Source organism: Narcine bancroftii, chromosome 9 (genome assembly GCF_036971445.1).
Source record: "Narcine bancroftii isolate sNarBan1 chromosome 9, sNarBan1.hap1, whole genome shotgun sequence".
Lineage (NCBI taxonomy): Eukaryota > Metazoa > Chordata > Chondrichthyes > Torpediniformes > Narcinidae > Narcine > Narcine bancroftii.
In genome coordinates this window covers 102,044,595-102,069,349 of record NC_091477.1, presented here as the reverse complement: position 1 = coordinate 102,069,349, position 24,755 = coordinate 102,044,595, and the positions used below count along the sequence as shown (strand labels likewise).

Below are 24,755 nucleotides of genomic sequence, written 5' to 3'. Positions count from 1 at the left end.
TCCAGACCATACTTTATTAGTGTAATAAAGTATGGCTCTGGATTAATATCCTTAGGCAAATGTATACAGAAACTGCGACAATTTAATAATTTTCTTAATGACAAAATCAAGGAGAAATAAAATGTGACTATGCTACTGGAGGTACGTGATAAAATCCAGTTCATTCAGCAAATGCAATGCAAGAATTCTGGACATTTTAAAACCAATACATGCACTGATGGAGTTTGAGGAGATTTGGCATGTCACCAAACACTTGCAAATTTCTCCAGATATATGGCTGAGGGTATTGAAAGCACTGCCTGGTATGGAGGTGCCAGCATACAGGACAGGAAAAAAACTACAGAGAGTTGTGAACTCGGCCAGTGTCATCATGAACATCGAACAAGGACATCTACAAGAGGCAGTGTCTTAAGAAAATAACCACTATCCTCAAGGACCTTCACCACCCAAGTCATGTCCTCTGAACATTGCTACCATTAGTGGCCTGAAGAGGATCAGGCAGCAGTACAAAAATCGCTTCTCCTCTGGCATCAGATTTCTGAATGGACAATAAACCACAGACCCTTTTTCACCTTTGCACCAATTTATTTATTTAAAAAATATAATTTACAGCAATATTTGCACAATAATGCTACTGGAAAACAATGAATTTCATGACAATACATTCTAATTCTGAAATCACTGTTGTTTCAGACAAATAGTCTTTTGCCACATTTTGATAGTACCTTTTATTTATTTCTTCTTCAAAGCAATATGGGAAAAGTAGGTTCCTCAAAGTACAGGTATTCCAAATGTACACGAGCAATAAACAAGTTTTACGTTAACAAAAACAGAAACTGTGACCTTTGTGAAAAAATACAAGCAGATGGAAGTGGGGAAAAAATAAATTATTCATATTTATATTTCTGAAATTATTTCCAAAGTATTCTATTCATCATCTTGTACAAAAAACATACGCAGGGTTTGATTCAAAAATTGTGCTGCATTCTCCTGTTGAATTTTCTGATTCAAGGTTGTAGATAATATTTGATAAGCAAGATCATTGCTGGAAATTGACCAAGTTTTGAAAACCTCAGCAGGTGGTTCCTGAGGAAAGATTTGTCATCATTTTCTGAATGATTGGCTGCCTGCAGAAGGAACAAACAAGTTGATTTAACTGCAAGTTTAACTCTTTTAACTTGTTCTTTATAATTCTCCATTTTTTAATGAAATGAAATGCATTATTTGCAACAACTGATGTATTAGAGAGTGAAATGTATGTTGAGTATTTTTAAAAGTCGTGCAAGAAAGAACATGCAATGATAGAGGACTGTCAATAAGGTCATAAAATGACTATCTCTTGGATCGTAGGTGGACTTCCAATCCTCAAGTGGACACTTGACCACTGGTGCGTCTTTGTGTGCTTTTACAGGGCACCCAGAGAAAAACACATTTTGTTTTTTGTGTACGTGACAATGAAGGAATCTTGAATCTTTGTTCAAATGATAGACCATCTCTTCAATGAGTCAGCTGCTGGTCTAGATAATTCTATTTAACGCTTGTTAAAATAGATGTTCTATCTTAAAGAACATAAGAAATAGAAGTAAGAGTCGGCCATCCAGCCCATCAAACAAACTCCACCATTCAATGAGATCATGGTAATGACCAAAAGATGGGCAGGAAGCGACTGCAAGTATTAATCAATGCTCTCCCAGACTGTTTTGCCCATGGCAGCTGACACTGGCCATACTCAGGTAAACTGTCTATTTAACAGTAATGTGACAAGGCAACAGATGAATGAATTTGGTTCTTGGACTCCGATGGATATTAGGCAGGTATGAATGACAAGTTGGCCATATGGAAGGCTTTAGTTTGAGAAAAATCTAGGACCTACCTTTTAGGTAGGAAAAATGGGAAGCACACTGTGTCCCAAAGGTCAAGGATGCTTCATTGGAAATATTACGGAAAATTAATCCATTATACTACCTTTTGTTTGGTCAATACCATTTTTGCTGCTAAAAATTTGACTTTTATTAAACTGGAATCCATTGAATATCCTTTTTGCTATTCAAGTTATTTCAATACAGTACAGAAAATATAACAAAAACTTCAAGGTCTTTGAATTACTTGGTTCCAATTACTATACTGACTTTTCTTGTATCACACTTTTCTCTCAAAGCTGTAGTTAGCCAGTAGAAATATTAAACAGTAAACACCATACAAGTAGATACTGAAAATCAATAGTTCATAACTCTGGAACAAAGATCATACAATTGGTTCGTTTGCTCACACAGCATCGGATTATGACCATCATTTAATCTGGCAAAGGATTACATGGGATTTGTTCACTGAACATTTTTGGGTGGATTTGGGGCTGCTGATCACAAAATTCACCTTAAAATGTTCCTATCACATACCATTTGTTAGATACAACCCATTTTGTGTTTTCCCCTCATATTTTAAGTCTACTTCAAGCCTACAAAACCATAAAGTGCAACATGTCATTGAAAATTCATCTTCTGCATTCACACTTGCACTTATTCCCTCTGATCTTGGTGCCGTCAGTGATGAACATGGTGAAAGGTTTCACCAGGACATTGAGATCATGGAAAAAAAGTTATCAGGGCATCCGGGATCCATCAATGCTGGCCGACTATTGTTGGACACTGACATGAGAGGCATCAGATGCTGAGTCAGTTGAACTAACGCAACGTGTCAGCGCCATTATGCTAAATTCAATGAAAGTTCATTTAAGGTTTCTGCAATTACCTATGTGATACAACAAATCTCAAATTATCTTAGTGTCCAGCTTGAAGTTGTCTATCGTAATCCCCATTTTTTTTTCAGGAAGCAAGCAAACCTTTTGAAAAAAATGTTGTCCAGTGTTATCAGTTGCAGAAGTTAAAATCTGCATTAATTTGGAAAAAAATTCCAATACCTAGGAAATACATCAAAATTAATACAACCAAGACAAATATTGCACCCTTCTCAAAATATTTAATCTTTGGTTTGGAAAAATATATATGTCCATATCCAGGAAACAGTTCTCAAACTGCTTTTGTCTGTGTGGCAGCAAATGAAACAAATGTTTTATCAATACCCAACCAACAATCAGACAAGCTGAAAACAAAGGAGAAAAGATAAAGGAAATATGGGGTGGGGGTTGAAATCAGAAAAGAATACAGAAAAAAAACGTGAGATAGAAACAGGAAGTAAACTAAATGATTAATTCCAGCCTTTGACAGAGCACTGAGGATGTTTAAGTGACACATGTACATATACTAATCTTGACTGTACACCTTTAGGGGTGTACTTTCTAATAGGCAGTACTAGTGATAAGGAAATAGAAGCAAACTGTTTTTCCCCCTTCTCTAGACCAAGAATGTGGCAACTCACTATTACTATTTCTTTTTAATTGCTGATAATTAATTCAGTTCATACTGTTAGTGTGTTTCACGTACCTGTTTAGCTGCTGCAAGAATGTAATTGTACTGTACAATGTACCTATGCATACGATGAAAAACTTAATCTTGTCTCATTTAGGAATGATTAATTGAAACCCATAGCTCAGTATGTTGTGGTGTGGTGTGCTGCAGTACCGTTTACAGTATATGGGAGAAACTTTAATCTTCCTTACTTTTTGTTTTTAAACTTACCCTGTCTGCTTCTGTTAGAGGACCCAGCAGAACTTGGACAACTTGGTTGTTGAGGGCCAGACTGAGAAAATTGAGGGACAATTGATGGACTTTTGATTTTGCGTGGACTAGTAGATGGATCTGGAGTCCTTGGAATCTTAGGCCGACTGTTGAATGCAGCAATGTAATCATTTTGCCTCCAAGGGAAATGATACCACGATGGATTAATAAAGATAAAAAACCTATTTTTTTTCTGATGAAATAACATTTTCTAATTAAACCACCATTTAATTTTCTTGACATTAAATTTGTATGATCACCAGGACCATGATGTTCTTTCTCATACATTAGCAAAATTCACTTAATCTACTTAATTTTAATATATTTTTTACATTATGAAGAATTTTAAAAATCTATCAATTCCACATTTTTCCTGACACAAGAGAAAATATTGCAGATACTAGAAATCAAAAATGATAAACAAGATATTCTGATCACCAAATGCAATATGAATAACTTTTTCTTCAATATGTTAAGAAAGTAAAATTGAGGAAACGAAATATGGTCATAAATGTATTGATGTCTTGTGCAGCAATACAAAGCAAAAAATAAAAACCACAACTGATCTTTACCAGGCAGACAGAGAAGACTGAGAACATATGGGCAGGAAGGAGCAGTTACCAGACTTTCTTTGCCTCAAATATTGTGCAAGGGATTAATAATGTAGGTGCCAACAGGGGTTTCCTCTGGTTGGAAAATACAGAATGAGAACAACATAAACCAAGAATCGCATATGTAAATTGAGCTTTGTCGATGAACAGGATCTTCCATGAACTCTGAAGTAACACAACGTTTTGGTGAAGATGGGAGCAAATTTCAGCCAATGGAGTGCCTTGAATGGCAGAGACCCTTGTTTAGCCTTTTCAATCTCTTCCTTATATTTTGTATACTTTTAATTTAAATGGAAAGATGATCAAGGGTGATGATGTTTGCGACATTAATTCCTTTTCTAGTCCCTTCAAAATTTCTTTGTGACCCACAAGCATGTCATATGCATGTGGCAAAGACAAAAGATATCCTACACTTAAAGAGGCTGCTGTGGCGGATCACCATAAGGCAGGCGAACCGGCCCCACTTGTAAGCCACGCAGCGGGGCAGCTGGCCAAAATGCTGCCGTCGAGGGTTTCCCTTCCTTCCAGCTCGGGACTCAGAAACCCGCGCTTGGGGACCAAGTGACGCCCGGGTGACATCAGCGCCCTCCAGCGTGGTTCTCAGCCAGATCTGGGCTGGGGGTATAAGTGCAGCCCACCTCATTGAGCTCCACCCGTCTGGTTGCATATGTTATTGCAGGAGCAGTGTAGCCACTGCTACAATTGGTGACCCCAACTGGTTCAAACATCTTTAAACCCATCATGAGCGAGCCTGGGATCAGCGCTATAGTCGCAAAACTGCCTGAATTCTGGGTTCAAGAGCCGGAGACCTGGTTCGGCCACGTGTAGGCCCAGTTTCACCTCCGCCACATTTCATCAGACACGACCAAATTCTACTATGTGGTCGCTGCGCTGGACCAAGCCACCGCCAGACACGTGCTGCACCTTGTTCAGTACCCATCCACCGAGGACAAGTACGAGACCATCAAGCGAGTGCTTACCAGGTCACTCAGACTATCCAGACCCCAGCATGCCGCTCGGGTGCTGCACCGCGACGTCCTGAGGGACAGGTCCCCGATGGAACTGATAAATGAGATGCTCGTGCTCATGGGTGAGCACACCAACTGCCCACTTTTCAAGTGTATCTTCCTCGAACATATGCCCAGCGACATCCGCCCGCTGCTGGTTCAGGAGAGCTTCACTGACCAGAGGAAGGTCGCCCAGAATGCCCAAGAGCTATGGCTCGCACGATTCCCGGAGGGCTCAGTGGTCCAGCAGGTCACGAGACACGGGCATGACCACGCCAAGCCGCCCCTAGCACTGGGATAGAGCACCCGGCCCCTGCAGGGGCCCCCAAGAGCATAACCAAGGCCACAGCATCCGCTTCAGGCCTCTGCTTCTGCCATCAGCACAGGGGAGCCAAGGCCTGCAAGTGTCGTCAGCTCTGCTCATTCCAGGGAAACGACCAGGCTGGCTGCTGTTAATGGCTGCGGCGACTGGCCAAGGACACAGCCTTCTCTACCTGCGGGACTCAGTCAGCGGCCGGCGGTTCCTCTTTGACACTGGAGTCCAGATCAGTGTCATACCGGCTACGGCCTTCGAATCCAGGAACCGACCTTGTGGACCTCCCCTCTGTGTGGCCAATGCAATGGTAATCAGGATGTATGGAGACAAGACAGTCCACTTCCAAATCGGCCAACGGAATTTTGTGTGGAGGTTCGCCATCTCGTCCCTCCTGACTGCCATTCTGGGTGCAGACTTCCTCCTCGCACATGGGCTTCTGGTGGATATTCGAGGTAGGCACCTGGTGGATGCCCGTTCCTTCCAGGCCATTCGCCTTGATGCCTCCCACTCGGAGCGACTGCAGATGGCCACGATCAGCCACGATCAGCACGCCCAGAGACAAGTTCCAGCAGATCTGGACGAGTTCCCGACACTCCTCAAGCCACGGTTCACCGCTGCCTCGCCGCGCCACGGGGTGTTCCACCACATCCCCACCCAGGGCCTGCTAGTTCACGCCAAGGCACACAGGCTTCTGCCTGACAAGCTCCAGGAAGCGAAGGAGGAGTTTTCGCACCCGTTGGAGTTGGGGATCATTTGGCGGTCCGACAGCCTGTGGACCTCGCCCCTCCACCTGGTCCCGAAAGTCTCCGGCGGCTGGCGTCCATGCGGAGACTATTGACAGCTCAACGAGGAAACCATTCTTGACCGTTACCCCATCCCTCACATCTAGGACTTTAAGGCCAAACTGCACAGCGCGAGGGTTTTCTTCAAAGGTTGACCTGGTGCGTGGATATCACCAGATCCCGGTGCACCCTGAGGACATACCCAAGACAGCCATCATCACCCCCTTTGGTCTGTTCGAATTCCTGTGCATGCCGTTCGGGCTCAAGAACACTGCTCAGACCTTCCAGCGCCTCATGGACTCTGTGGGAAGGGACTTGGATTTCGTCTTTATTTATTTGGACGACATTCTTGTTGCCAACAAGGACCGGGCACAACACAAGGCTCACCTATGTGCCCTTTTCTCCCGGCTGGCCGACTTCGGGCTTACCATCAACCCAGCCAAGTGCCAGTTCGGGAAAGAGTCCATGCAGTTTCTGGGCCATACCATCACGGCCGAAGGAGCTACGCCCGCCGCTACGAAGGTTGCCGCCATCAGGGAGTTCCCACACCCGAACAGCCTCAAGGGGCTGCAGATCGCGGGTATGGCCAACTTTTACAACTGCTTCATCCCAGGAGCTGCACACACCATGCAGCCGCTGTTCGTCCTCATTGCAGGCAAGCACAAGATGCTCGCTTGGAACCCAGAAGCATGCACCGCATTCGAGGCCACCAAGGACGCCCTTGCGAAGGCCACCATGCTCGCCCACCAACCTTCATATGGCACACTCTGTCGATGCCTCTGCCACAGCCATCGGTGCCGTCCTGGAGCAGCAGGTGAATGGGCATTGGAAGCCGTTGGCATTCTTCAGCCACCTGCTCCACCTGCCAGAACTCAAGTATAGTGCCTTCGACCGAGAGTTACTGGGCATGTACCTGGCAGTGCGGCATTTCCGCTATTTTTTGGAGGGGAGGACTTTTACCATCTTCACCGACCATAAACCCCTCACCCAGGCGTTCGCGATGGCAAAGGAATCGGCAGCAGTGTCACCTTTCCTTCGCGTCAGAGTTTACCACTGACATTTGGCACAAGCGGGGAAGGACAATGTGGTTGCCGATGGACTCTCGCGACCGGCCATCTGCGCGCTGACGCCAGGCCTCGACTTCGACCAGCTCGCCCGGGACCAGGAAGCTGATGAGGAGACGAGGGCCTTCAAGACCGCCATCACCGGCCTGCGGTTCCGAGACCTCCTAACTCCAAGCAGCGAACGCACCATCCTGTGTGATATCTCCTTGGGCACCCCGCGGCCAGTGGTTCCGCAGCAGAGGCGCAAGCAGGTCTTCCGTCACATCCACAATCTTTCACATCCGTCCATCAGGTCCACGGTCCAGATGGTGGCAGAACAGTATGTATGGACTGGGCTACAGAAGCAGATCGTGAGCTGGGCCAGAACATGCACCCATTGCCAGATAGCCAAGGTGCACAGGCACACCAGGAACAGGAGTTCGAGCACATCCGGGAATGGTTCAGCCACATTCACGTGGACATCGTCGGGCCCTTACCCATTTCCCAGGGCAACCGTTATCTGTTTACGGCGGTGGACCACACCACTTGCTGGCCCGAGGCGATACCTATGCCAGATGCCTCCACCGACTCCTGCTCCCGAGCCCTGCTGCATGGTTGGGTCACCTGGTTCATTGTCCCGGCTCACCTCACCAGCAATCGGGGTGCCCAGTTCACATCTGCGCTCTGGGTACAGCTCACCAACAGGTTGGGGATACAGCTACACTGCACCATGGCCTACCACCTGGAGGCCAATGGACTGGTCGAATGTCTGCACTGCCACCTTAAGTCGGCGCTCATGGCGTACTTCACCGGTCCCGATTGGACAGACGAACTTCCTTGAGTGCTTCTGGGCATCCGCTCCACTCCCAAGGAAGATCTGTAGGCATCATCAGCTGATCTGGTCGACGGTGCGCCTCTGGCACTACTTGGTGAGTTCGTCAACACACCTTACAATCCCCAGTGATCGTCGCATGAACTACTTCCTCACTTCAGGGCACGCTTGGACTCCTTTGAACCCCCCCAACGCCCAGGCATGGCACCTGCCCATCTCACATTCCTGGTGAGCTGCTTTCCGTGGAATTCATTTTCATTCAGCGGGGCCCGACTCCAGCATCTCTGGAGCGACCGTACGAGGGGCCGTACAGGGTTATACAGCGTTTCAGCTTGACGTTCACGCTGGACTTGGGCAGTAGGCATGAGCTGTTTACATGGACAGGCTGAAGCCAGTGCACCTCGATCCCACCAACCCCGTGGTCATTGCCCAGCCCAAGAAGCGAGGCCGCCCAGCAAAAAAGGACATTGGCAGCGGTTCTGGGGGTGGGGGGTGTGGGTGGCTGTGTGGCGGCTCATCACAAGGCAGGCGAACCAGCCCCGCTTGTAAGCCACGCGGTGGGGCAGCCGGCCAAAATGCTGCCGTCGGGGGTTTCCCTTCCTTCCAGCTCAGGGCTCAGAAACCCGTGCTTGGAGACTACGTGACGCCCGGGTGACATCAGTGCCCTTCAGCGCGGTTCTCAGCCAGGTCCGGGCTGGGAGTACAAGTGCAGCTCAGCAGCCTGGAATAAACTAGTCTGCTCACTGAGCTCAACCCATCTGGTTGCGTGTGTTATTGCAGGAGCATTGTAGCCGCTGCTACACTGCATTCAAAACAATTGCAGAGATGGGAAATTAAACACATTTCCTATTGCATCAAAAAGTAAAATGTTAAACGGTGTTCTCAAGTTAAATATAATTACCAATTACATGTATAATATTAAATTGAATGATTAACTGCCTATAGGAGACACCTACAGGTGATTGGTTGAATCCAAATATTTATATATTTAATCAACATGACAAATGTTCATAATTTTTTTCTGACAGTATATTTTATTATATGCAATGTCTTTTTACCTGATAGATTCTGTCTTCCATTTTTCAGATACCCCCATATCACATACATTTGGAGCTGCTGTAAGATCCTGTTCATAGTTACCAATAGATGTACTGTGATCAAAATCTACAGAATAAAACATTTTCATAATAATGAGTTTTTTAATATTTTAGTTCCCACAAAATTTATCTAATTTTATTTGCTGCAAGACATTTATTGAAGACCCAAAGAAGTGATATTAGCAGTGTGAACAAAATAACAGGATGACATAAATATCACATCAGTGTATTTTGAATAAAGTTGGCTGCAAAATTGAATCATTAACCTGGGGTTTTATCTGATTTTCTTTCTGTATTCAAGGTAAATTTCAAGTTTATGAGCAGCCATGAGCAAACTTCATTAGAGCAATTTGACAAATTCAAACAGTAATTATGGCAGTAAAAAATGTCCCAGACTTGTGTAACAAAGCACAACATTCAGAAAGCAGTGTGGCTAGAAGTTATGGTTCAGTTCACTAACTGCACAAAACCCAGCCTCCAATATGCTCTTGCACACGTTGATCGACTGCTTGTTCTAAACAGCTGGTCATTAATGACCCCCAGGATACCAGTTTGGTTATCTGGAATGATACTTTGGACTTGTTACCTGCAGGTGTGCCCTGGGCTCATTCTTCAAGCCTTAAAAATATAGAATGATGTGATCAGCTGAAATTTAGACCAAATAACTAAGGCCCAACTGCATTGCCTCGTGGGAGTATTTCATTACAAGCTTGTGCCTTGGCCTTCTTTCTGTTACTCTTCCTCCTCCTGTTGTAGTTCTCTGTGCAAAGGATGCTCCTGGATAATAGCATGGCTGCATAGTTTGTCTGCACATTGACACTCTTTGGTTAGTACTGCACCTCAGACCAGTCCAGCCATTTATGCAGTTGTCTGAAACATTCATTAAAAAGCACATTTTTAAACTTTGAGCACTCCAAGAGACATTCCCTAAAATTTTTTTCCTTGCAATGGGATTGCATTTTTCACATGACCCCGACTGATAATAAGGAGACAGGAGGCCATGCTGCAATGGCGGTTTCAGAAACCCAGGAGAAAGGATCCATGGATAACTGATAACTCTAAAAGGATTCTCCTTCTCATTTTAACAGTGGTACTGGACCACTGGTGCGTCTTTGTGTGCTTTTACAGGGCACCCAGAGAAAAACACATTTTACCACTGGTGCATCTTTGTGTGCTTTTACAGGGCACCCAGAGAAAAACACATTTTACCACTGGTGCGTCTTTGTGTGCTTTTACAGGGCACCCAGAGAAAAACACATTTTACCACTGGTGCGTCTTTGTGTGCTTTTACAGGGCACCCAGAGAAAAACACATTTTGTTTTTTGTGTACATGACAATGAAGGAATCTTGAATCTTTGTTCAAATGATAGACCATCTCTTCAATGGGTCAGCTGCTGGTCTAGATAATTCATCAAAATATGATAGATAGAACTGATCATCCAAGATTAAATGTGCCTTGTAAGCTCTCTGGGCAATGCTGAACATGATTTTTTTTTTTCTGGTAGCTTTTCACTACTCTTTTGCTCAAGGAATGATCATTTTTATGTTTAATGTTACATGTACCAAGGTGTAGCGAGGTTGCGCTTCGAGCAGACCAGTCGACGTTTCATTCAAAGCAAAGCGAGTGTAAAAAAGTTACAGAGATCCAGCAATTGGTATGGAGAAAAAGAAACATTTTTTTTATATTTTGGGGTTCATTTAGGTGTCTGATAACAGTGGAAGAGAGATTGTCCTTAAATCTGCTGGTGTGGGATTTTACACCCTGATCATCCACCTGTTGGAAGGGTGGAAGTCAAGAAAGTGTAAATATTTTGAGCCAAGTTCATTACTCTCTGCAGTTTTTTGTGGTTGTTGGTGGAGCAGTTCCTTGTGGTCTTTGGTGGAGTAGTTCCTGTAACACAAAATTACACACCCTGACTCAATGCTTTCAATGGTGCACCTGTACAGGTCATTAAGGAATGGTAGTGACATACTAAATTTCCTCATGTTTTTATTTTAAAACATGTTGGAGTTTCCACTAGCCACTTAAAAGCTTGTGTGAAGAATTGAAATATGAGAAACTTGCTTTTGCTATGAATCTGCAAATTGGTGAAAAATGATGGTAATGCTGGAACAGCTGCTAGTGTGGACCTGGGAAAATGGAGAGCAGAGACACAGTGCTGCTCCAAAGGTTTCACTTGCCTGGTCCTGATAGTGAAGGCTTCATATCGGCAACAAACGGCCTGTTAAATGAGGGAATGGCATCTGTAAGTAAGATCCTGCAACTGGAGGTCCAAGATGGTAGTGCCTATGCTAGGCAGCAGCCATGTGGGGTTGTAGATTCTGTTGAGCAATAGACCAGTGCAGGGCACCAAAAATGAAGACAACACCTCTCCCCCCCACCCACACACACATTGAGGAGGATAACAGACGAGCATGGCAGAAGATCAGCAAGGGGCTCAGAGGCTGAGGGACACACACAGGCTCCGGGCAATGTGGTCAGGGGATCTGCACAGGCTGGGGGCTGCAAGTGACTGGCTCATGGGAATCAGGTATCAGAGCTGGGATTTGAGAGGGTGATGAGGGAAAGAAGGGCTCCCGAAGGGCCTTGGGTGCTGAAGGCTTTTCCTGATCGTGTTGGAGGTTTAGATCTGAAGCTTGGGTTGCTGATGGATCGATCAGGACTCTGTGTGGCTGCAGAGGCTATGGGTGCACTGGAGGTGAATACACTGATACGACTTGACTCTGAAGGGACTCTCTTTCGCTTCTCATTCTCTTGTAAGTGCCTGGCGACACTTACAGCATTTCTTTGGCTTACAACTGGCAGAAGCAAATTTCATGTCATATTACATGACAATAAAGGAATCTTAAACCTTGAATAAGCTATCCAATGACCCAAAGATCAGATCCATGTTCTGCAATTCTAACATTTCCAGGCACAGCAATGCTAGGTAGTTTTAACAACTAATGAGGGTTGGGGACTCGATGAATATTCCCTTCTCAGCAATGCTGGACCCTTAACAATGAAGGAAGACCAGATTCTAGCTCTTTTAGCCACCTTCAGTCAGAGTACCAACTGGACAATCTATCTTGACCAGGTCTCAAGTCACTATCAACACAGAACCTTCAATGAATTTGATTTATTGCACACGACAACAGCAAAGGGCTATGGATCTCTGCTATGTCCTAGAATAGCCGTCATTTCAGCCAAACTATTTCAGTGTAGCACAATAGTGGCATTCAGCTAATGGAAAGGAAGATTACCCTGGTATATCTTTTCCACAAAATGCAGGACAATCCAGCTATTCAGGATTCTCAAACCCTTTTATTAATCACCAACAAAATTCCAGTGCTATCAAGCAGCTCCGAGCAATCATCTTGTCATTGATGCTTAGTATGGCTGTGCCAATGCAACGTGGCTCCATATCCTGGTTACAGACAGAAACAAAAGACCTAAATTCTAAAGAGGAAGTGAGATTAAACACCATTGACATAGTGGCAACAATTGGACAGGTAAATTTGAAGGACCCAGTAAAGCTAAAATTAATGGTGATTGTCATAATCAACAGAGGAGAAGGTGAGAGTTGTTGCTGACGGCTATAAGATGTTGAACCCAGATTTCCTCAGGGCATCTATCCAAGATGTTCAATAATTAATCTTTCTTTCATCGTAATATCATTGCATTTTCACTACTGCTAAGCAAATTCAGCCCAATATGTAGCTGCACAGAAAAAAAAAGTCCTTATTTGCAAACAATAAAACTGGGGCCACATTTGCTTTAACTGATTACTAGAAATTTATACTTGTGCCACAAAAACACTGACTTTCACTAACATCACCAACTCAACACATTCATCACATTAACTGTATAGATAGCATGGCTACAGGAACTGATCAGAGACTGGGTATTCTCCCAGAAGTTTTGACTGTTTTGAAATGATAGCACTATTAGATGAGCATAGCTCTAACACCAATAATCAAGCTTAATACCATCCAGAACTACCTGGAAAATGCAATTCTCTTAATTATTGCCCAATCCACCATCTGCACACATGTACAAGATGCCCTAAAGAACTCATCAAGTCTTCTCAACTCTAACTGTAACCTCCATTGCCTAAAAGGACTAGGAGGGGAGATGGAAGGTTGTGAAAGAGAATAAAGGAGAGTGTGGGGTGGGGGAGGAATACCGAAGGGTAGATGGAGGGTCAGGTAGGGGAATTGGAAGGTGGGATAGAGGGTTTTATTGGAAAGAGGGATGAAGAACTCGATTTATCATCTTCTTGAGGGAAAATAGAAATGGGGAAAATGCTGATGACCAATGGCCAGATGAATTAATAAAAAACATTATAATCAATCAATCAATATTGTTTTCAACTTACTGACAGGTGAAGTGCCAAACTCAGAATCACTTGTTCTGATTCCACTTCGAGTAGGTGGCCGAGAGCTTTGCTGTGAATAGAGGCTGCTCACTGTACTGGGGCTTCTACTTTCGTGTTTTTCCAGAGCAGTTCCCAACCTATAAAGACAGTCCAAAATATACAGTGCAGAACAAATAAATCTGGCTGAATGAATAAGATTGAATGCTTAAAAAAAACTTAATGTAACACAAATTGGATGGCCCAGATAGCATAACACTAGCAAAGTGCATTCAAATCCAGTGCAGTCCAGTAAGGAATTTGTACATTCTCTCAGTGACCATGGTGGGTTTCCTCTGGGTGCTCTGGTTTCCTTCCACATTCCAATGATGTATGAATTAGTTGGTTAATTGGTCACATAGGTGTAATTGGTTGGCGGCATAGCCTCATGGGCCAGAAGGGCCTGTTATCATGCTGTATCTCTAAATTAAATAAAATTAACGTACACAATTCTTCTTTTCATTTATGTCCACGAGCTTCTTCACATTTTTAATGTTTTTTTAAAATATAATTTTGCATTCTCTTTCTTTGGTTAACTTGCTCTGATTCTTTTAATACCTTCTGTAATTGTTTCTGTCAGGACATTTGATGCAATATTTATCAATAGCTATGTGCTGTAAATAAAATATAATAGTTGCTGAATTGAAAGAACTATAATAACTTATCCTGTATCTGATGTTAATATCGGTCTATTGATAATTACAAAATAGCAATGATCACATGTTCTCATTTAAAACTGAGTCTGAAAATTTAAACTTCATGAATTATAAATAGGTCACCAGTAAAAATTTAACATGAAATGAAAACAAAGTATAAATCTTATTATTTTCAGATCATTCATTGCATAAAACTCAACCTGTGCATGCTTGGTGTAACTGGTCGCCGCAGGGGCTCATCAATACTTTCTTTCAAAGGTAGTACTGTCTTTCTTCGAGCCTTCATTGTGTTCGTCATTATCTGTTATTTAATAAAAGACTCAGTGTTTAAAAAAAAGACTGAATGTGCACATTGTTTATACTTCAACTACCAATGTTCATGACATTTGTGTGGAAGAGCACATGCAACATCTTATAGTACTCAAGCACAAAGGGTGAATCAGGAAAGTACTGCACTCATCCAGCTAATGAAAGACAGTCCATTATGATTTTAAACATTTCCACACTATTTTGACATTTAATATCTTCGGATTCAGATCCAAAGAAGACCTTGATGATCCTTTTGCAAATTATAATAATGAATCAACTGAAAGTACCTTAAGAAAGTTAAATATTTTGCCATGCAACTATATATTGTCTTGAAAACATTTTTAAAAAAAGAGGTTTCTGCAAGAGTGTCTTCTCGGCAGAAAGGCCCAGAATCTTTGCCACTGCATTTTATTTTTCAGAATGAGGCGGTAACTGGCAAGTCCAGCATATATTCACATTTCTTGATGATCTCGACTCGTATAGTGCCAGATTTTAGTCTCAACAATAATGAAGAAATGGTTACGTATTTCATGTCAACATGATGTGTGATTTGGTAAAGAACTACTTGGGAGTGAGGTTGTCATGCTTCTGTCTTTGTCCCTCTTGATGTCAGAGGTTGCATGTTTTGGAAACATTGAAATAAGCTGAAGCTATTAGATGGCACAAATCTCGCTGTTGTGCATTGTGGAAATTAATATTGGGGAAGTGAATAGATTAAGGTCAAGGGGTCGACATTGTCCTAGCAGATGCTGAGCTCAGTGAGTATTGCTGCCAAGCAAAAAGCATTCCTTCACTCATGCCTTGTACTTGGTGGAAGCGGTCATTTACGACAGAATATCTACTCTCTCACTTAATCATTAGGCAACTTTCTGGTCGCAGGATAAAGGAATTAAGACTGACAAGAATCTTAAAAAGAGTAATGCATTTCACTTAGCAATGAGTGCCATGTCAATCAACAGTCACCCAAAACCAGCATTACATACAGTTCCCATCAACTTCCCTCTACAGAATATTTCATAGGCCTCTGATTACATTAATCAGAAATAGATTTTTTTTTAAAAAGCTAGAACTTCTGGAAATGTTCTTTGTTCAGAATGTCTTTTCAGTTAATAATTGCCATCATCCATAGGAACGAGGAACATTTTCAACATTTACTTGGCTAAAACACTGTAAAATTCATATTCCATTGTGCAAGCAAAGTTTAAAATTTTGTACTCCATACAATCTTTCTGTATCATGATGCTGTTCAATATGACCACTAAAAGGAGAAAAGATCATCGATAGAGGTATTTTCCTCAAAGCAATAATGTTACATTTTCATCTATTGCTTGGGTGTTGTTCAAAATCGACCACCATAGCCTGACTAAAGCAGTGATGTAGTTTGGAGCCAAATGGTCGTGGTGATGCTTGAAATTTGTAAAGCAGAGAAGGTTATTGATAAGTATAGCTGTTTGAAACCATTGTTAATAATGCCTTCTCTCATGTGAGTCCTTGGATTGGTAAGGTGTAGAGGGATATGGGTTTAATTCACGCATCGGGGGTATCAGAGTTGGCATGGATGAAGAGGACCAAAAGGGCCAAATTCTGTACTGAGCACATTGGTTCTATCATTATTATTTCATGCCTTTCACAGAAGCAAATTCTTAACTTTGATCTCGACTCACTCCTTACTTCATTCCTAAAATCCAATGATACCTGATTACAACTCAATCCTCTCAAGTGACATAGTTATTCCTACACTTTTAACAGTTCCTTTTACTATTGCAAATAATTGGAAAAAAAATCTCCCATTAAGTATTTGAAATATGAAATATTTTGTATTTTCACTGGATGAGCCCAGAAGACTCCAAAACCCAGCAGCAACAGAAACAAAAGTTACTTTTAATTTACTTTTAAGTCACTTAAACTAAAGTTGCTTTTAATTTTATCCAATAATAATAAAATCAATCTTTAACTTATTACTATTAACTTAATTTAGCCCCCTTCTAATTCTAAGCGCACTTGTATGTAATGTGTATGCGTTTAGGAAAGTTCTTTGTTTCACAGTCCAGTCATTCACTTGTCACTTCTCCAAATTCACTCATCTCAGGCAATTTTCAGACTGTGCACAAAATTAAACATTTATGATCTTCAACAGGCTTGGGTGCTTTAACTTAAATTGTAACCACAAAGCAAGGTCTTTGTTGGTTTCAGAGAGAGATATTTGTTGTTTGTTGGACACACATACACAAACTGATCTCCTTCAATCAGCCACTTCAGTGTCTGACTGAATAAACTTGCCCCCTCTAGGGTTTTCCAAAACATAACCTCTTCTTTCAGGTTACCACAAAGTTCTTCTTTTTCCCCTATTCCAGGAGAAACACATTAACCAGCCACTTCCTCTTGTAATTGACCACAAGGGTTGAGAATAGGCTGAATTCAGAACTCAAAACCCACCTTCAAATGAGGTCTTATAACAGAAGTGCAAAGATTCAAGCCTCCAATACCGACTCCTGCTACAAACCTAACTCTCTCTCCCCCGCCCCTTCAAAGAATCATTTTCTCTCTCTCTCACACACTCTGTTTGCAACACCACATGACCTCTCTTAGAATAGCAACATTTAACCAGCAATTTAAACTTTCGGCACCAGTCTTAACATCACAAGTTTTTCAATTCTTGAGCCTCGACAGTGTGTAAACATGGTGACCCATTAACACCTACTTTAAAAAAAAACTTTATTTAAAATAAACCACTTAGCATACATATTACAATATTTCAAACTTAATCCAAATAAAGGTATGTGTGCTACTTTATTAGAAAAAGAAAAAAATGTAAAGAAATACAAAAGAAAGAAAAACCTTCTATTAATTCCCCACCCCCACCACAAACTAAAAAAAAAGAGGGACAAGAAAACCACATCAGGAGTACTTTCAGATACTTTAAAAACATATAAATATTTATGGAGACCTATAAGAGAAAGAGTATGTTCAAGATTCATTTAAATTTAATACCAACAATTTGTAAATATGGCTCCATATTTTACAAAATGATGGATATTTATCTCTTAAATTATAATGTTCTCAAATGGAATACAACTCCGAACGTCAACATGCCATCTATCCATTCCCAAATCAGTATCTGACTTCCAAGTTACAGCAATACATTTTCTAGCTACTGCCAAGGCAATTTGCACAGATTTTACTTGATACAGATTCAGTTTTAATTTAGGTTTAATGCCACTAATATCTCCCAGTAAAAATAACATTGGATCTTGTAGGAATCTGACTCCAGTTATTCATTCTAATAAATTACCCTTTTCAATATTAGATATATTTCTTCAGTATAAGGGTATTAAAGGTTACGGAGAGAAGGCGGGGACGGGGTACTGAACTTTAAGATCAGCCATGATCTCGTTGAATGGCGGAGCAGGCTCGAAGGGTCGAATGACCTACTCCTGCTCCTATCTTCTATGTTTCAAGCCAAAAAGGTTAAATTGTGGAACACTGCCAACTTGAATGCAAAAAAAGTACCAACTTCTTGTCCACATCTAAAACATAAATCTGAATAATTCAACAGCCAATGTTTTTGAATATTTTAATATGAGATTTCACATCCAAAGTACAGAGTATCTATGGATAGATGTTAAAATTCTCAAAGATACACTACACTTAAAATCACCAATGCCTGAAGAGGGCGCACAAAATCAGTGAACCGGTGCGGACTCGAAAGGCCAACATGGCCTGTTTCCGCTCCGTAAATGGTTATATGGCTATATTATATAACTGATGAATAAAATATTGAACTAATATCTCACATTTATTGTACTTTTCATACTTTCTCTACATATCTGAATCCATCTACATTCATCTATTTTCTTATTTAAATCTACCTCCAATTTATGTCTTGATTTATGAACTCCTTCTTTTCAAGTCTTCTTTTGTAATAATTTATACCTCTGAAATAAATTTATTTACATCCCTAGTACATAATAATAATTCTACTTCTATCTCCATTTTATATTAAATTATTATATTAAATATTATATTAAATCTTGACCAAAAATTTCACAAAAAATCTCTTAATTTGATAACAAAATTTTGTATTTTTCAATTTCTTAACTTTTCTTTCATTCTACTAAAAGTAATAAATTTCTTGGCTTCGAAACAATCTTTAATTTTCTTAATACTACATTTGGCCAAATTTAAAAAAAAAATTATTTTCCAGAAAATGGAATGTCTCTTTTGAAATAAAAGTGTTCTTCCAGTCAATAAACCTCTTCCTCCAATCTCTTTATCAATTTTATTCCAAAGTTCAATTAAATGTTTCATTATGGGTGTTTCTCTATTTGCTATTAACAATCTTGCATTCCATTTATAAATAAAATGTCGTGAATCTGTTTCTCCTATTTTATCAAGTTCTATATTCACCCAGTTGGAACATTATTTAAGTCATATATTACATTGATAAATCTCAACTGTGCTGCTTTATAATTCATAAAACTGGGGAGCTGTAAACCTCCTAAATCTTTAACACCTACTTGTAAAACTGTCACAAGTACTCTTCCATTGTCTCTGCAAAGTCACTGTAGACTTGTAGGCTCCTCCTTAGGCACAGCTCTTGCATTTTAAATGAGATGTCTTTTGTGAAACGTTAACGTTTGTTTGTGAAGTGTTACTGAGGTGTCTGTTTGTGATGTGTACCAAAACTAAACCACCATAGTCTATACCTTTTTAAAGATAATATTTAATCACAATTTTATTAACCCAATCTGTAACATCAATATGACACAAAAGATTCTGTGAAGTGGGACGAGTGAAGGGACAGGGCGATATTTAATAAGTTAAATAATCAATATAACTAGGGTACACACAGACTATAGATGCTGGAATGCACAGCAACAAACAATTTGCTGGAGGAACTCAAAATGACTGAGCAGCATCAGTGGGAGAAAAAGAAACATCGATGTTTTGCGTTAGAACTCATCATGAAGACAAAACCTAGAGTAGATTATTCAATCATTATCTTTAGTGTTTCTGGTCAAGGATTTTCCACCATGCTACAATAAGTTGTGAAAACTATTATAAAAATGCAAATCTTCCTTTCTTTTGTTATTATTGAATATGTAATTGATATCGATCTTGTGTATTTATTGTCTCTTTTAACTTAATTTAATTCAATTAGTTTACTATTATATTGTTTCTTTACAGCTGCAGCAAGTAAGAACTTTGACGCACATGTACATTCTACAATGAGCTTGACAATAAACTCATCAGCATCACCTCCATCTTAGATATTTTATGGCATTTAAATTAAGTGCTATCAGATCTCTGATAATGAACACCCACCCCAAGGTATTCAGCTGTCAGCAGTTTTTCTCCTGATAACTCTCCAGCTTGAGGCTTTAATATTTCTGCCTTGTCTAGATCAGCTTCCATTGCATCTGGATCATCCTGCAATTGAGATTTAAACCATGTTATCCATATTTTCATGCCTCTTTTCTCATTACATCAGTTGCAACAATTAAGAGATTAAAATGAATAAAGGTGATGCATTAATTTTAAATATCTTTCCCTAATCACCATGTATTATTTTATGACAAAAACAAAAAAAACCATGCGCATGGCAAATATCCATTCTAAAAGAGAAAATCTTTTTGCTAATTGCTTTTAAGAGCATTAAATGAGGAATAGGTTAAAAAGTAACCAAATTAATTTTTTTTTTGTGAAAGTCAACAACGTAACTACAAGTTTTATTTCAACACATGAAGTTTCAGCCGCATATTTGCTTTTTTAAAAATCATGGACTGATGGAAGTATCCTCAATCACAGCATCTGACAGAAGTATCTTCCTGGTATCTAGCAAAGAACTTGTAACTTGGGCATTGCTCTGAATTTATCCAGCAATCTTACTCAGGAGGGTTAGGTTGTCTTTAATTAATTATTTCATTGATGGGGAAAGATTGTAAGTTTTAAATAAAAGTTATTCTTTATTCTATTTTTATAAATTTCCAGCAAAGTATTTCACCTACTTCATCATCAGAATCTCCCTCTTCATCATCAGAATCTGATTCTTCAAGTAACTCCTCTGCCAGATAACAGAATCAAAGACCAATTACAACAGACTGGATACAACATAGAAATATATCTGTTGATTCAATGAATTCATACCTGCTCAATATAAGAAAAAAAATGAGCGAGTCTCACTCCATTTCTCTTACTTCAGGGCCCTGCAAATTCTTTCAGATATTCCGTTTCTGTGAGGGGCTAATTACGAGAAATGCTTTCGAAACTGACCAGGCAAATTTCTTCTATTGTCACTTCCAAAATGCTTTATCAAACAATGCAGCATCCATTGATACATCAAGGCAAACTAAACTTGCCTCTGGATGTGGGACAGTTTGATTCTGTACAATTTAACTAGTCAGAGGGAGACTATAAATAAATAAAGACAAATGGGAAGTGACCCAGGTTTAAATCCGTCTTTAAGGAGTTTCCACATTCTCCGTGTAACTTGTGTTGGTTTCACTTGGCGCTCCAGTTTCCACCCACCCACCAATAATATCCAAGGTTTTTGGGCGGCATGGACTCATGGGCCTCAATGGCTTGTTTTCATGGTGTATCTCGAAATTAAATTTAAAATTTAAAAAAATTGCAGATGCTGAGATCTTGAATGAACAAAAATGCTGGAGGGTCTCAGTGGGTCTGGCAGCATATAACCATATAACCGTTTACGGAGCGGAAACAGGCCTGTTGGCCTTTCGAGACCGCACCGGTTCACTAATTTTGTGCGCCCTCTTCAGGCATTGGTCCCGGTAGATCTTCATTCAATAACGATGGGCGAATTCAATGCAGATAGTATAAATTTGTTACCTAAAATAATTACACTGGGGAAAAAAAGTCACAGATTCAGAGAAACAGATGAATATAAGGACAGACTATGCCTGGGAGAAATTACTTGTTTAAAAAATGCATTAAATTGCAAATTGGAGAGGAGTCACGTGATGGAGTAGTGGCCGGACGGTGAACTCCAGCCCTCTCCAGAAAAGTCGGGAAAAACAAAGGAAAACACAAAGGCACAGAAATAAAAGTTACAGAAAAGTGAGTATAAAGGTGGAAAGAAGATGGCGACAAAAAAAGAAAAATCGAAGGCAACGGTAAGAAGAGAGGAAGAGAAGACAAAGGAGGAAAAAGGTGAAAGCCTTACCTGTCCGAAGAGGCCCGCTGTGGAGAGAGAAACCCGCTCCCTCAGGTCGGTAAATAATGGACTACAAAAATGGCTCGCTGAGCCGAGTAAAAGTGCGCAACCGCGCATGCGCGATGCGAATGAAAAAAAACACACCGACGGGAGGGGGGACCAGCTGGGGAGTCGATCTCCACAGCCGGCAACGACAGCTGCAGAACACCTGCAGCAAGAAGAGACCACAGAAGACAATAGAAACAAGAAAGAAGAGGAGGAAAGGGCACCAAAGAAACAACAGATGGCCAACCCAGAGGAAGAAGAAGAGGAAGAGTACAGGGAAATAGAAGAAGAAAAGAAAGGCAAGGTAAAGGATATACTTGCTCTTATTAAAGGATACATGGAGTCATTTAAAGAATGGCAAACACAGGAATTTAAGGATTTAAGAAAAAGAATAAACAACACAGAAGAGAAAATAAATAAAATGGAGATGACCTTAACAGAAATGGGAAAGAAAATGGACAAGATGGAAGAGCGGGCAGTAGCAGCAGAAATGGAGGTAGAAGACTTAAAAAAGAAATTGGAGAAATCTAATAAAAAAACTAAAGAGACACAAGAACTACTAGCTCAAAAAATAGATACAATGGAAAACCATAACAGAAGAAATAACATAAAGATAGTGGGCCTTAAGGAAGATGAAGAAGGCAAGAATATGAGGGAGTTTATAAAAGAGTGGATCCCTAAGACCCTAGGATGTCCAGAACTACAGCAAGAAATGGAAATAGAAAGGGCACATAGAGTATTGGCCTCTAAACCACAACCACAACAAAAACCAAGATCTATTGTAGTAAAATTCCTAAGATATACTACAAGAGAAAAGGTACTGGAGAAGACAATGGAAAAAGTAAGAGAGGGCAACAAACCACTGGAGTATAAAGGGCAAAAAATCTTCATTTATCCAGATATAAGTTTTGAACTCCTAAAGAAGAGAAAAGAGTTCAATACAGCAAAGGCGATTTTATGGAAGAAAGGGTATAAATTTATACTAAAGCATCCAGCGGTATTGAAAATATTTATTCCAGGACAACAAAACAGACTATTCTCGGATCCAGAAGAAGCACGAAAATTTGCAGAACAATTACAAAAATAGACTGAGGGAGGAAGACGGGTAATGAGTGTTAAAATGATCACGATTGATATGTATGTGGGTAAAGACAAAAATAGACTGAGGGATGAAGACGGGTAATGAGAGTTAAAATGATCACGATTGATATGTATGTGGGTAAAGACAAAAATAGACTGAGGGATGAAGACGGGTAATGAGAGTAAAAATGATCACGATTGATATGTATGCGGGTAAAGAGGTATAAGAGTGAACAGAGACAATGTGCATACGTGAATGTATCTGTACTTAGAGGAAAATATAGATAGTATAGACAAGAATTAATAAAGGAAGGTAATGGAATAGAGAGAATAAGGAGGGAATTAAAAGAGTGACCTTTGTGACATATGAAAAGTGAAATCTTTTCGGGGGGGGCGGGGTGGGGGGAAATAGCGGTCACTGCAAAATCAGTTGACGCTTGCGAGTGGATTCGCAAATCCAAATGGAGAGGGGAGATGTGGTTGTCCGACAAGGGATAAAGGACAACTCAGGAGGGGAAGGGGAGATTGGGGATAAATAAGATAGAAATAGGAGAATAAGGAAAATGTTGGATGTTGTAGGAATGTTGTCTTATAAAGAGTTGAAAATAAGAAAACAGAAATGGAAAAGGAGGAAAGGTAATGATGGAAAAACGGAAAGAGAAGATAAACAAAATATAAAAGGGCTACGCTGAACTATATGACTTTAAATATTAATGGAATACATAACCAAATTAAAAGGAAGAAACTACTAAATTTAAATGAATAAATGTATTCCATTAGAAAAATTAACATATAGGTTAAGAAATAATATTGAAATATTCGAACATGTATAGGAGCCTTACATTAAATACAATAGCGAAAACCTACCGGGGACAAACATTACCTAAGTTGATGGAAGGAGAAGGAAAGAAAAGAATGGACTCAGTAGAATTTCTGGTGTATTTTTGTTGAATGACAACATTGTCTGACTGGCTTAATGCAAGCTAGATTGTATACCTAAAATGGATGAGAGGGGTGGGTGGGGGGGTGGCTTGGGAGGAGGGGGGGGGGGGAGAAAAAGTCACTGTATATGTGTGAAAAAGAAATAGTGTATATCATGGCTAATGTGATTTATGGTGTGAAAAAAAAAATAAAAATAAAAAATAAAAAAAAAATTGCAAATTGGGAAACATAAATCCATGGAGAGAACAAATTAGTTAACATTTTGTCAAGGCAGATAAATGAATGATCATGTTCATTGGCCTTCATTGAAATTGTTCCATTTCTGACATAGAAAAACAGTTTACATATGATTGTGAGGAATGGAACTCTTCTATACGCTGGACACTGCCTGTAGCATCCAAATATATACTATTGATTATCAAAGTTCAGATTTATTGTCGGATTATATCCATGACATCACGTACAGCCCTGAAATTCTTTCTCCTGTGGACCTGGCAGAATTTCTACTCATCGATCGTGAAAAAAAAATCTTCTCAAAAAAACATATGTATACAAAAGAGAGAAATGTAAACAAATAAATAAATGTAAATACACCGACTCCAATACAGAAGATAAACATTCAAGAATAAATAATGTGGAATGTAAGAGTCATTAAGTGAGTCTCTGATTGAGATTGTTGTTGAGGAGTCTGATAGTGGAGGGATAGAAACTGTTCCTGAACCTGGTGGGATGGGTCTTGTGGCATCTGCACCTCTTTCCTGATGTCAGCAGTGAGAACAGAGCACATCCTTGG

General features: G+C 40.5%; 1 protein-coding gene across 6 annotated transcripts in view; it reads right to left on the bottom strand.

Moving 5' to 3' along the window:
- Positions 1 to 564: 564 nt before the first annotated feature.
- LOC138742532 (lisH domain-containing protein ARMC9) overlaps positions 565 to 24,755 on the bottom strand; it is an 83,768-nt gene continuing 59,577 nt past the window's right edge. For 2 of the 6 annotated variants that reach the window (XM_069897063.1, XM_069897064.1), the window contains 7 exons: positions 20,730 to 20,785; positions 20,047 to 20,151; positions 14,613 to 14,713; positions 13,721 to 13,857; positions 9,324 to 9,429; positions 3,636 to 3,867; positions 565 to 1,127 (listed from right to left, as the gene is read on the bottom strand). In XM_069897063.1, the coding sequence (XP_069753164.1) occupies positions 1,008 to 1,127; positions 3,636 to 3,867; positions 9,324 to 9,429; positions 13,721 to 13,857; positions 14,613 to 14,713; positions 20,047 to 20,151; positions 20,730 to 20,785 (857 nt within the window). In that variant the 3' untranslated portion in view covers positions 565 to 1,007. Of the gene's footprint in view, positions 1,128 to 3,635; positions 3,868 to 9,323; positions 9,430 to 9,525; positions 11,254 to 11,543; positions 11,585 to 13,720; positions 13,858 to 14,612; positions 14,714 to 20,046; positions 20,152 to 20,729; positions 20,786 to 24,755 lie in introns of those variants that run through there. The other 4 variants (XM_069897065.1, XM_069897068.1, XM_069897067.1 and 1 more) reach the window with 3 other exon arrangements.